The sequence below is a fragment of the Theropithecus gelada genome, chromosome 14 (assembly GCF_003255815.1).
Source record: "Theropithecus gelada isolate Dixy chromosome 14, Tgel_1.0, whole genome shotgun sequence".
Classification (NCBI taxonomy): domain Eukaryota; kingdom Metazoa; phylum Chordata; class Mammalia; order Primates; family Cercopithecidae; genus Theropithecus; species Theropithecus gelada.
In genome coordinates, this window is record NC_037682.1 from 47,887,188 (window position 1) to 47,900,345 (window position 13,158).

The 13,158-nt window shown below is 51.8% G+C and overlaps 1 protein-coding gene across 2 annotated transcripts in view; it reads right to left on the bottom strand.

The window, feature by feature from the left end:
• OTOG (otogelin) overlaps positions 1-13,158 on the bottom strand; it is a 101,051-nt gene that overhangs the window by 41,684 nt on the left and 46,209 nt on the right. For both annotated transcript variants that reach the window (XM_025357311.1, XM_025357309.1), the window contains 7 exons: positions 11,791-11,925; positions 11,361-11,507; positions 10,951-11,070; positions 8,952-9,068; positions 8,099-8,255; positions 5,427-5,453; positions 2,745-2,912 (listed from right to left, as the gene is read on the bottom strand). In XM_025357311.1, the coding sequence (XP_025213096.1) occupies positions 2,745-2,912; positions 5,427-5,453; positions 8,099-8,255; positions 8,952-9,068; positions 10,951-11,070; positions 11,361-11,507; positions 11,791-11,925 (871 nt within the window). The remainder of the gene's footprint in view (positions 1-2,744; positions 2,913-5,426; positions 5,454-8,098; positions 8,256-8,951; positions 9,069-10,950; positions 11,071-11,360; positions 11,508-11,790; positions 11,926-13,158) is intronic.

Sequence of the window (13,158 nt, forward strand, 5' to 3'; positions counted from 1 at the left end):
TTTGCCTGCAGGTTATAAAATTCCTATGAGAACCCTGTGAAGTGAAAAATTCCCTCATTCAGCAGCAAATATTTACTGAGTACCTGCTGTGGGCCAGGCCATGTTCTAGGCACTGAGGCCACAACAGGGAGCAAAATGATGAAAATTCTTGCCTTCATGGAGCTTGCCATCCTGGCGGCTGTGGGGTGGGGAGAGAATACATTGCTGTGAGAGGTTAAAAGGTATTACTATTCCCACTTTACAGAGGAGGGAAGAGAGGCCCAGAGTCACACTGACAGTGGATGAGGGAGGCAGGGCTGGATGCAGGCAGGCCGAGGCCAGAGCCCAGCATCTTCACCGCCACAGGGCCGGCCCCACCCATGGGATGCAGGCGCCGGCATGGACGGCCCAGCGTGGTAGGGCACTGAGTGCTAGCCCCAGCCTGCTCTACGGGATGCGTGACCTCAGGCAAGTCACTTCTCCTCCCTGGGCCTTGGCTTCCTCCTTCATGAAGACAGGGTTGACCTGGATCAAGGCTTCTCCACTGTTTTCCCTGCTGTCCTCCTAACAGGGCAGAGACCTTGAGGTGCAGAGTCCGGGGCTGTACTGTAAATATTCGATTGACTTCACCTGCCATCCTCTGTATTTCTTCTTTAATGCCTCGGTTTGGAAGGCAGTATGGCAGAGGAGTTTGAATGAAAGACTCTGGAGCCAAACGGCTGGCACCTGTCACTAACAAGCACTGTGCCCTAGGTAAATCACCTAACCTCTCCGGGCCTCAGCTCCCTCATCTGTAGATTGGGAACATAATAGTCCCTACCTCCTAAGATTGTCATGAGGATTAAATGAGTTGCTACACATGAAGCACTTAGAACAGTGCCAGTACATGAGAAGTCCTACAGAAGGGCAACATATGATTATTAATAAATAAGTAACCTCTCCCCCCAAAAAATCTTCAGGTAACACTAGCACCCCAGGGACCTCTGTCAGGCTGTGGTGGTGACTCCCCAGAGTGGGAAGCCTGGGCCTCAGTGACTGCTGAGTCCTCCCCTCCGTGACATTTCCTGCTCTCCACTTCTTCGCATAACCATCTTTCCATCCTTTAAGGGACACCTCCTCCATGCAGCCACCCTAGGTCCCACCTGGAAGGCACCTTTCCTTGGCTGCCCAGGACCCTGGGTACAGCCCAGGAGAAGCAGTATGGGATGGGAGAGGGAGGAGCTTGGGTCCCCACTGGGCCCATGAGACCCACGCCTGACTCTGAGATGGAGCCTGGACTGGAGTGCCTCTGGGATCCTGCCCCCAGTGACATCCCCTAAAGCCAGGTGACTCCAGGGACCTGCTTAGCATGCCCATAAACCTAGTGGAAAGGCAACACCCCCTCTGGACTACACATAACCTACTAGACTAACATACTGGATGGAGAACAGAAAAGCCTCACTAAGCAGATGGCCTGCCACATCTGGAAGGTGGTGAGACACCTTTGTCAGGCAGGAACGCACGGATCTGGGGATCAGAAATGTGTAGAGAGGGCCGGGCGCGGTGGCTCAAGCCTGTAATCCCAGCACTTTGGGAGGCCGAGACGGGCGGATCACGAGGTCAGGAGATCGAGACCATCCTGGCTAACATGGTGAAACCCCATCTCTACTAAAAAAATACAAAAAACTAGCCGGGCGTGGTGGCGGCGCCTGTAGTCCCAGCTACTTGGGAGGCTGAGGCAGGAGACTGGCGTGAACCCGGGAGGCAGAGCTTGCAGTGAGCTGAGATCTGGCCACTGCACTCCAGCCTGGGCGACAGAGCAAGACTCCGTCTCAAAAAAAAAAAAAAAAAAAGAAATGTGTAGAGAGGAAGTGCTGTCTTTGGGGGTGGTGCTTCTGGCTCTCCTGTGGCCCAGTCCCTGATTCCTCACTCCCAGGCTTTCTTATGCAGCTACATGATTCTGCCAGGTACCACCTACCTCCCCAGGCTCATACCGCCATGAACATCACCTACTGCTAGGGATGTTGGCCATGCCTGGGGCTGGGCAGGAGCCAGGATGTCCCCTCCCCTCCTCAAAGCCCTTCCATGGTTCCCCGTTGCCCTCAGGATAAAGTCCCAACTCCTGAGCTTAGCTTACTAAGTAAGTAAGAAGTTTCCCTTCCAGACTCCTTCTTGCTCTCAGGGGAACATCCTGTATTTTAAGAAGCCTCTCCTGACTCTAAGACTGAGTTGGGGGCCCCTCCCCAGTGTTCTCACAGGTGCTGTGACTGCCTTTGGGCATGTCTGTCTCCCTGATGGGACTGTGGGCTTCTGATGCACAGGGACTGTGTCTCTTGTATCCCTGATTTCCCAGTACCCGGCTCTGTGCTTGGCATGGGATTAGGGTTCAGTGAAAGGGAGGGAGGCAAGAAGAGACATTGAGAGAGAAAGGGAAGAGAGGAAGGAAGAAGGGAGAGATGCAGGGAGGGTGAGAGCGGAAGAGAGGAAGGAGGAGGAGGAGCATGAGGAGGGAGAGCTGCTGCTTGGCTTTTCTGGAACAGCTATTGCATACAGCAAGGTATAGAGGCACACCTGGGCCTTGGCTGCCCTGGAGGTTAGGGGAGCAGATGGAGAGTGTCTGCAGAGAAGAAGCTGACCTAGAAGCACCATCTCAACTGGGAGAGGGGCACTTGTCAGAGCCCCCATTTCCCCTGCCACTACAGATATTTAGGGCCTCAGCACTCACCCCTCCTCCAGCACCCTCCTCCCTCCCAGAAGAGCTGGAGCGGGACTGAGGTGGGCCTTACCGTGGGCCTTGGCCTTGTACAGAGCAGCTGTCAGCAGGAAGCTCACAATGTCCCCTGGCGCCACATCCTTTGTCCTCACTAGAACTATGTCTTCGCCCACTGCCTTCATGGCCACCAGGGCACCACCGGCTGCCAAGCTGGACAGCTGATAGGGGCCCTTACCTAGCACTGGAGAGAAGAGGCCCCGTGAGCAGCCTGGCCCCCCTGCCTGCCCACCTCCCATACCTCCTGCCCCACCCCTTGGCAGCAGTGGGGTGGGAGAGCAAGCTACCAAGGAGGAACTCTTGATGGCGTCCTTCATCCCAGAGCTCAGGGACCTTGATGACCCTGAGAAGGAAGGGACAGGATTCCCAGGCTGCCAGCCCCTGAAAGGAACAGACCCACTGCACAGTGCCTGAATCACTTCACAGACAGCCAAGGAAGAAGGCCACCCACAGGGAGCACCTGGGCCCCCCAGTGTCTCTCCACAGCCTTCCCACTGCCTGAAACTTCACCATTACAGCCACTGCTCTATTCAAGGTGCCCTCGGGAAGAAGACAGCAGACCAGGTTTCTGCCCACCCCAGGCCTGAGGGACAATAAACATGTTAGTGTTTATCTAATTATTTCAAACACGTATCACTTTTGAGTCTTTATCATTCCTGTGGTTGTCAGTATAGGTTGGCACAGAACATGGGCTTCCTGGACAATCACCTTGTAGGGATCTTCCTGCCTCTGCTGTGTCCCCGCTCTCCAATGCCTCCTCCCTACGGCTGCTGAGCTGCCCTCCCAGCCATGCCCCCTGCTGGGGTGCACCAGTGACTCTCCATGGCCCTCAGGACACAATCTAAAGAGCCCAGCTTGAATTCAGAAGCCCTTCAGCTCTCAGCCCCTGCCCACCTCCCCACTCCCCCCACGCCCTGGCTCCTGCCATGCTGAACTTCTCTTGCTCTTTCTGGAAGGAGCAGTGGTGTTATTTCCCAGCTCACATCTCATCACACCGTTCCACCCACTCAGAGTAGTCCTCCCCGTTTTGTGCCTGGCAAACGCCTACTCAACCTCTGGGGCCCAGCTCAAATGTCACCTCCTTGTGACGCTCTCCCTGCACCCTCTCCTGCCACATGGCAAATGTTGTCCCTCCTCCTCTGTGTCCCACCAGCTCTTGGAGCATGGCACATACTAGTTACAGCTCTTCGGATGAGGATCTGGATGGGAGGTCCACATCTGTCACCCCCACTAGATGGGAGACAAGCAGTGCTGTGCTGGCAAATGGCTAACAACGAGCTCTCAAACAAACAAACAAAAAAAAGTGGTTTGTAGGTTTTCGGATTTCCATGGCGTAAACACTCCCACGAGGGGTCAACTGGAAACTACCAACTGAATGAGGAGTTAGGAACACAATGGGTGCTAGAGAGGCGGCGTGAGCCCGCTCCGCACACCGCTGTGGCAGGACTCAGGGACCACTGACTTCCCAGCACCCAGCGGGCCAGGACCAGACCAAATGCTAGTAGAAGAACGGAGCAAGGATGGGTGAGTGGGTGGGTGGGTAGGTGGAAGATGCTAGAAACAGCTTGTCCTTTGCCAGTTACTGCCACCCAAAATGCCACGGAAGAGAGAAAACGGAGCAGCTTCATCTTGCTGAAATGTCTTGCCTGATGTCAGACAGATCCTGTCTGTCCCAGGGACCACAGATCCCCCAATCCAGGCTCATCCCTTTACCAGTTGAAGTTCTGGGGCCATCAAGAGCCCCTGGGCACTAGTATTTTGGCAGAACTGCAGTCCTGTGGATGCTCATGCTACACCCTGGTCTGGCCCTCATCTCACAGGCCCCCAGATGGTATCCTGTCTCCAGTCTCTCTCTTCCACTTCACCCACCACGCTCAAGCCAAAATCTCATAATGCAGGCAACTGAGGACAAAGCTCTGGGCCTCTGCCCACATAGGCCTGCTCCTGGCAGCACAGTCCCTGGAGGAGGGTCGGGGAGTGGAAGTCAAAGGCGAACAGCACGGAGGATCAGATGAGCATTTCACTCTGCCAAGGTCTGACCCTGGCCCAACTGGATGAAGTTCAGTGCTAAAAACTACTCCTGGGCAGCCCTTCTCTATCCCACCTACCCAATCCTGGTGATTAAATTGATGAATTGGCTCTAAACTGGACATTAACCTCCCCTGGGTCTTTGGTTATGACCTGTGTTTGCACCCTCGTTAATCTAAATGTCAGAGCGTCTGCCGGAATCCTGCGACCTTGGTTGAGTTTGAAGATGAATGTGTCGGGCCACATGTTTTGTTCCACTCATACTCAGAAAGGGCAGTTTGTGTCTGCTTTTGCCAAAAGCAAATCTTCGGGGAACCCAAGGTGATGTTCTGTGGCTCTGATGAGCTAGATTATGAAGGTGGAGGAGCTGGCGAGTTGGTGGGAATGGGGTTTTTCCTTCCTGGTGGGGCTGCCCTGCCGAGCACAGTCCCTGGGAGCCGGCCTGCCTGCTCCCGGGACAGGGGCTGCAGGAACTGCTGAGGACAGAGGTGCAGGATACCCCTAGGCCCTGCACTGTCAGGGCTCTCTCTGCATGATGGGGGCCCTCCCAGCCCGGGTCAGGGCTCTTCCAGGGCCAGCAGCGCCTTGGGATGGCTGATGCTGTGTGGCATCAGGACAGGGCTGGCAGTGCCTGGGCCCCTTAGACTCTGCGTGGGGAGGATGGTCTTACCTTTGTTAAAGAAGTCACAGTCATACGCTGAAAGAGAGAGAACAGGGACTTCCTGAGAGCCAGCCCAGAGCCTGGAACAGACAGACAGAGCCAAGGCCCCCAGCATCCCAGCCTCCCTTCTTCCCCAAGTGCTGGGCCTGGCCTGCCTCCCACATGTCAAGATTTGGGGATGGTCATGGATGCAGATGTCTTAAGTGAAGTAAATAGAATGGCTCCTCTCTGGGCCGACAGCATGAGGCTCAAAGACTGGCCCACAGTAGGCACCTCAGCGATGTGTCAAGTAAATGAACAAATGAATGAATGTTGGAAAGAAGCGGGTGTATTTTGTGTGGTGCCAAAGAGCAGGATTAGAACCAAGGGGTGGGAGTTTTAATCAGAAATGTTGCAGAAGGCCCCCAGAGGGATGCAAGCACAAGATGGAGGTTGGTCTTCCAAGAGCCTTGGGTGGGAAGGGGACCAGGAGCCCCCAGCATCACCGGCTTCTTCAAGCCGCTTGCACTGCAGAGGCGCTTCCACCAGCCAAGCTGTAAGAAGCTCCTGCAAGCGTGGGCTCAGCGCGCCCTCTAGTGGTCATCTCCAGCACCACACCCTGTTCCCCAGGCCCCTCAGCTGCAGATGTTCAGTCCACTGGGGAGTGCCCGGGACCTTGCGGGAGACCCCTAAAGCCAGCAGCAAAGCCATGAAGAGCCAGGCAGATAGACCTGGGATAAAGCTTAGGAGCAGCATGCTTCACACGTAGGCATGGTCTGAAGAGAGCCACCGACTCACTCCACACCCCAGACCACAAGGTCAATGCATCTGGGGTCACCCTCCAGAAAGAGCACGTAGAGTCAGGAGACAGGCCTGCCGTGTGGCTGCGGGCACGTGCCTGCCTCTCCCTCCATCTGCAGACTCAGAAGGCTGAACCAGAAAATTAGAAAATTGCCAAGTTTCTGGTTTCCAGGGTGTACCCAGTCAAGGAGTGGTAGCCAACAAGAGTCATTAAAAAGCCAGCTCTCTAGAGTTAGACCTGAGTTCAAATCCCACGTCCCTCACTCATCAACTGTGCATACTGAACCAAGTCACTTAACGTCAGTGAAATTTAGTGCCCTCCTCTAAGGTGGGACGGCTACTGGCATCTGCCCCATAGATCTGCCAGGGCCTGGACCAGAGTAAGGCAAAGTGCTCATCTTGGATGTGAAATTTAAGGGGCTACCAAAAATCTCAGTAATCAAGATAAATACTATTTTAATGCAATATTTTAAGACATCAAAATTAATGCAAGAAAAACCATGACAAATAAAATATCAAAATTTAAAAATAAAGACAAGATCATTAACAGTCTCCCACTGAGTCTCCCACTGAGCCAGAGTAGAGACTGAGACCAAAGGAAACATTAATACTATTAGGCCTTTGAAAGTTTGTTCACCACAGTATTTTTGCAGCAATTTTTATTTTACAGAAATATTACATCAAAATATTATTTCTCTTGATTACTGCATTTTTGGTGCCCCCTCAAACCTTGTACCCCAGGTAAGCACCTCAATCACCTCCCCCTAGTCTTGAATATTAAATGAAGTAATGCACATAGGCACAAGGCCTGGCACGCAGTGGACCCTCAGCAAGTGTGCTTCTGCTCCACCTTCTTCCTTTGGCATCTTGCCTGCAGGCGTCAGGGCTCAGGACATGTCAGTACCCAGGTGTCCATGAAAAAATGACAACCTCCGCATTAGCATAGGTCACTGTGCCAAGCGCTGTACACACACTGCCTTGTTTAAACCTCACAGCACCCTACAAGGTAGATGCAGCTATCTTCACCCCTCTATTACAGGTGAAGAGACTCCCAGGCCAACTCGGTGGAGCTGGGTCTGAACTCAATCAGTCTGACCCCAGAGAGCAAGGCTGTGTAATGGCCATCACACCCCAAGGCGAGGTGCTTGCACCAGGAAAATCCTTTGGTGTGCGCAAATAAATAAAAAATAAGAAATGAAGAATTTAGCCTTCTTTATGTTTTCTTTCACCTTTTAAATATTAATTTTTAAATATGTCTACGTATTTTACATGAAGAGTATATCTATGGATGCATATCTATGTATGCATATGTATGTGCACAAAATGATTTTACTTGATAGGGGTATGCAATGAAAAGCATTTGCAGACCACCATTGCTCTGAATAAACTGATCATCTGCGCTGCCTCTGATGGGACCTGCGAATCTCAGCTGACAAAGGACTTCTATATTCATCACCCCATTTGGTCCTCAGAGTCAACCTGGGGGCAGGCCTATTCCTGTTTCTCAGACGAGAAAATTGAGCCCCAGAGAGGTTGGGTGACTTGTTTGAAGTCACACAGCTTACAAGTGGTAGCTCTGGGTCTAGGCTCCTGAGTCTTCTAACAAAGTGGCTATGAGCACAGGTTCGCATTGGACTCTCTAGGGATGAACCTTGGCTCCACCACTAACCTTGAGCAGGTTATTTGATCTCTCTCTCTCTAAGCTGTTTCTTCAACTAAAATAGGAAATACATAGCCCTGTTTCAAAGGGTAGTTGTAAGAATTCAATGAATAACACGCCCAAAGCAGTTGGTGCTTGGTACATTCTAAGTACTCAATAAATGCTAGACAGACTGCCAGTACCCCTAGGGTATGCCCACAGGGGACACTCTGTCCCTCAGGTGATTGTCTGGGACACTCACGGCAGAGGCGGGGGGTTCGCCAGTCAACAGCCACCCCGTGCTGGCAACACTGGTGGGCATAAGCAGAGACGCTGGCACAGAAGCACTCACAGTCACCACCCTGGCTGCAGCCACATGTGTCCGTCAGGCAGTTTGAGTAAAACCAAGTGACATCAACCTGGAGAAGGTCAGAAGTCAGAGGTCAAAGGACAGATCCCAAATGTCAGATCCGCAGCTTGTCAGCTGATGGCTACCAGCACCAACATGAAGGGACCACAGAACAGGGTGAGTTGTCCTGTCTCATGAGATGTGAAGGGAGAAGTACAAGGAAACGAGAACTCCATGGTCCAGGCAGATGCCCACTTTTGAGAACTAAGCTCTCTTCTCTCCTGAGTCTGGCCTGTTTGATCCAGGAGCCGAGAGTGGCTGAACAGGGGTAGAGCCTGAACTGCCTAGCCAGGGCCAGAGACAGCCAAGGCCAATCTGACGGCAGCCTTCAAGGCTTGCAGGGTGCCATGCAATGCTGAGCCCCAGCCTCCTCTGCATGCACCGAAGCAGAACAGGCAATAGGTGGTGCCTCAGCATGAGGGCTTTGGGTCCACCATTTAGAAGAACTTCGTGATAAGGAGGAAGGGCCAGATCAAGATGAGCTTGAAAAGGGCACAAGCTCTGTTTGCCTGGTTGTCTGTGCCTGGTCATCTGGGGAAATATGACGGACTCATCTGAGCCGACTGGAGGCAGGGGAACGGCAGAGGCAGATCTTCTCTGGAGATTTGAGCTGTCTCCTCTGAGACATGGGGGAGCGTGAGAGCTGAAGGGATCCCAGGAAAGTGGAGGGGGTGCTCGGGAGGGGCCGAGGCTGGGGTCCACTCACCACAGGGTGGCAGATCTCAAACACCTCACTGAGCAGGATGCTGCACTCCTTCTTGGCAAATGGTTCTCGGAGAGGATTCAGGACACATGTATCCCGAGGATCGAGGGTGTCTGGGCACTGAGGGGCAAAGGCAGGGCTGTTGACCTCCCTATTTGCCAAATGCCTGTTGCCTGACATGACAGATAGATTTTAGGGTGGCCGCCATGATCCTTGCCTCCTGATATTCATGTTCTTGTAAAATCCCCTTCCCTTGAGTGTAGAAGGGACCTATGCCTTGCCTCAAACCAACAGAATATGGCTCAGGTGATGGGATGGACATGGCCATGCGTATGTGATCACACAATTCCCAACATGAGATCCCAGAGCCCATCTTGCTGGAGTCTCTCCCTTGCTGGCTGTGAGGAAGCAAGCAGCCATGCTGGGGGACCCCACAAGGATGGAAGTGTCAGTGGTCTCTTGTTGCTGAGGGTGGTCTCTGGCCAAAAGCTGGCCCCAAAATAATGGAACCTTTAGTCCTACAGTTTCAAGGAGTTGAATGTAATCAACAACCATGTGAGCAGGTGAGGATGCAGTTCCTTCCCCAGTGGAGCCTCCAGATGAGAGCCCAGCCCTGACTGACACCTTGATTGCAGCCTTGTGAGACACTAAGCAGGGAACCAAGTCAGGCCGTGTCCTGACTTTCTGGCCCACAGAAACTGAAATAATACATGAGTGTTGTTTAATGCCACTAGGTCTCATAAAATTGTTACATAGCAGTAGATAACTAATACAGATGTTTCCGATGTCTGCTGAATCTCTTTCCTTAGACTACATTTTCACTAGAGAACCCCATGGTATGCCGAATAGGATTAGCAAGAGAGAAATATGATGTGTATGGGGGTGTGGGGACAACAAGGGTTAGTCACCCACTGAGCTTCTCTAAAATGGGGGTGTGTTAGGGTGCACTTTTCAGAGGCTGTGGGAACAGCCTTGTCCCACCTCAGGATTTCAGAGTCTGTGAGAACAGCCCTGTCCCACCTGGAACAGTTGAGCTCCAGGACATGCCCAACTGCTCCCCCTACCCCAGTCTACATAAGCTCATCTCCGTGTACTTCCCAGCAGGGCATTAAGATCACTAAGTCTAGGAAAGGCAAATATATAACACTCACATCACCACTCTCCCCTGCTGCTCTCATGGCAGACATAAATAATCGATCACAGTCCTCCTTCCAGCTGAGCTTGACACAGATCTGGGATGTTTCTCAATATAGCTCCCAAGCAACCTCTTTTGACCAATCAGAGTTGTCACATGAAGTGAAATCTATTCATCAGCTCTCTCTTGGCCAAGTCCTCTCTCTTTGCAGAGGATTGCAGAGATGGGATGTACTCAAGGTCACCCAGAAAGTCAATAGATGACCCAACAAGAACCCAGGTCTCCTGCTCTCAACTCAGAGCTGTTTCCCCCACAGCTCACAGATTGACAGCCTCAGTTGGACATCTCTCAGATTGTCCCTTGGGGCAGACCCCCTCATTTCTATCTATGCTAGTGTTGCCCTTCCTCTCAGAGATCTTATCGCTGATATATTCATCTATTTAAGCATGGCCCAAACTTTAAGTGCCAGCACCAGTCTCATCTCCTTCAGGAAGACTTCCCTGATTGCCTCAACCCTCCTCAGTCTCTCGGTCTCTTCTCTGTGTCAGACCTAGTTCCAGGCACCGGGGGGCATCATGATGAGTGACCATCTCTCCTGGGACAGACTTTATCACCTGCTCAACCTTCCACCACCCTGCCAGGGCTTGGTCCAGGGTAGGGTGGGCAGCTGGATTTGTGAGACAAGATGATGCATGATCTTTGGGCCATAGGACAGAGTCTAGGGCTAGGGATGCAGTTAGAGGCTGAGAGAATATTGCAGGAGAAACCTCACACCAGCATCCCTCTTCCCTGACCTGGGGCCAGGTTCAGTGCTGGCAGTGCCCATCTGAGTGAGGGGCATAAGCCAGCCTGGAGGAGAGGCTTTACCTCAACTGCAACCCAACTGCTGCCAAACTCCTGGGGGTTAGTTAGCTCTAGGTTCTCCGGGGTCCTCATCTCATTGATGGTTTTTAAGTCAAAGTTCCCACAGAGGCCTGCCAGCTGGCCCTGAAAAGAGAGAGGACACCATGGTCAGTTGCAGGCATGCCAGGGGTGAGCCACAGGCAGAGGGATCCCCATGAGCCCAGGAGTCTATCATGGACCTAGAAGTCACTGCTGAGGTCACAGTTTGAAGAGGGATGGAGCAATGTCAGAGGAGAAGGGGCCCAGAGCAGGGTGGAGGAGAGAACAGAGGCATGCTCTTCTTGGCTCCTCAGAGAGGGTACAGCTCACCCAAGGACACCCAGGGCTTGGCTCAGCCCCAAGCAGGAGCAGAGGGTCACTGTTCATGTAAGTACCTGCCACTGAGGCCCAGCCTGGATGTGCACTGTGGTTCTCTGGTCCCACAAGAGGGTGATGTGTTCCCGTGGGAAATGCACCAGTGTGAAAAATCCCACTCGCCATGTGTGGACCTCCTGCTTGTCACCCAGGAAGCTCTCTGGACTCTAGAGGGACAGAGATGGTCACTCCTGAGCCCAAGTGCCTCCCAGTGCCCAGGTCGGCTATGCCTGCAGCCAGGACCTCACCAATGCCTCTGCCTCCCTCATACCCTGCCATTGGCCTCTGTGTTCCCGACCCTGGCCAAGAGGAATTCAGTCTGGGCTCCTAACTCAGTGGCTCTCCAAGAGAAACTGCTGTGGTAAGGAAGCCAGTCCTCAGCCCTCTTCTGCCCCAACCCCTGGTAACCTGTAAATTGTCTACACAACCTTCACAGGCACTGGGCCTTACAGGATTTCCGGAGTCATCATCAAAGACAATGAGTGAGCTCCCAACGTTGATGGAAATAAATTTCCTGCAGATCATGCCGGAGCTGTAGCAGTTCACATTCTCTACAATCACAGAGAAGCTGACATCTGACATGCTCTGAGGAGAGAATAAGCGAGTCCAATAAAACAAGGGAGAAAAGAGATCCTGCCGAGAGGTATAGAGGTGGAGGAACACGCACTCCGGAGCGGCTTTCAATCTACTTCTACTTTGTGTTTGCTGAGCTGTGTGACTTTGGGCAACTTCTGTTCTCTGAAGCTGTTCTGGTTTTGGATGCCTAGTGTAGTGCTTAACATGTAGTGACTCCCCAAAATATCTGACGAATTAATGTATTAACAAATATACAATAGGGATGATTGTGTTGATAGGGTACGGGGAAGAGGCACTGTCTCACATACATCCTTGATGCTAGTGTAAGCTTTTTGAAGGGGAATTTGCTGGCATCGAATATTTTAAATGTACATAGCTTTTTATACAGCAATTCCACTGCCAAGAACCTGGGGATACATCCACACAGGTATTCACTGCAGCATTTAAATATTGGAGACAACCTAAATGTCCATCGATGGGGAAAAAATAAAACAAACTAGAGGGCGGTGTTCTGTAGAATTCTACACAGCTGTTCAAAAGAAAAAAAGTGTGTACAAACTATATGAAATCAAGTCCAAGGTATCCTATTAAGTGAAAAAAGCACATTGTAGAATCCTATTCACATAAACTAAACAAACTGTGTGTGTGTGTGCGTGTGTGTGTGCGTGTGTCCATGTCTCACAGAAAAATGGTCTTGCAGGATTCATCCCAGACTGGAGTGGTTATTCAACAGGAGACAGGAACAGAAGAGATGGGAAGGGGAATATTTGTTTTTAATATACACTGCAGTAACCTTTAGAACTTTTTAAATAAAATGAGGTCAATAATCTTTATCTCGTGGGGATTTACTGCAGTTATGTGAAAGACCCCAGTACAGTGCCTGCCCTGTAGATAGGATTCCTTCCATAAAAGGTTTTGGCATTGTTATTATTATATGTTATTTTTATTATTGATGTCACTCTTATAAGATGAGATAGGCTATTAGCAAAACCAAGGTCCCCTGGGTGTGTCTGTGACACTCCTCCACCATGGCAGTGCCCCTTCCTCCTGGGGTAGGGATCCTGCCTTCACTGTGCCCCCAACATCACCAGTTTTCTTCCTCCAGGTGAGCTGAAAATTATAACCTGTGACTCCTTTAAGCACACCAACTCTCCAGTCAGATTTCTTGGTCAAACTTGACCCCAGCTCTACCACTGACTGATGGGGGACCTTGGGCAAGTTACCTGACTTCCCTTAGCCTGA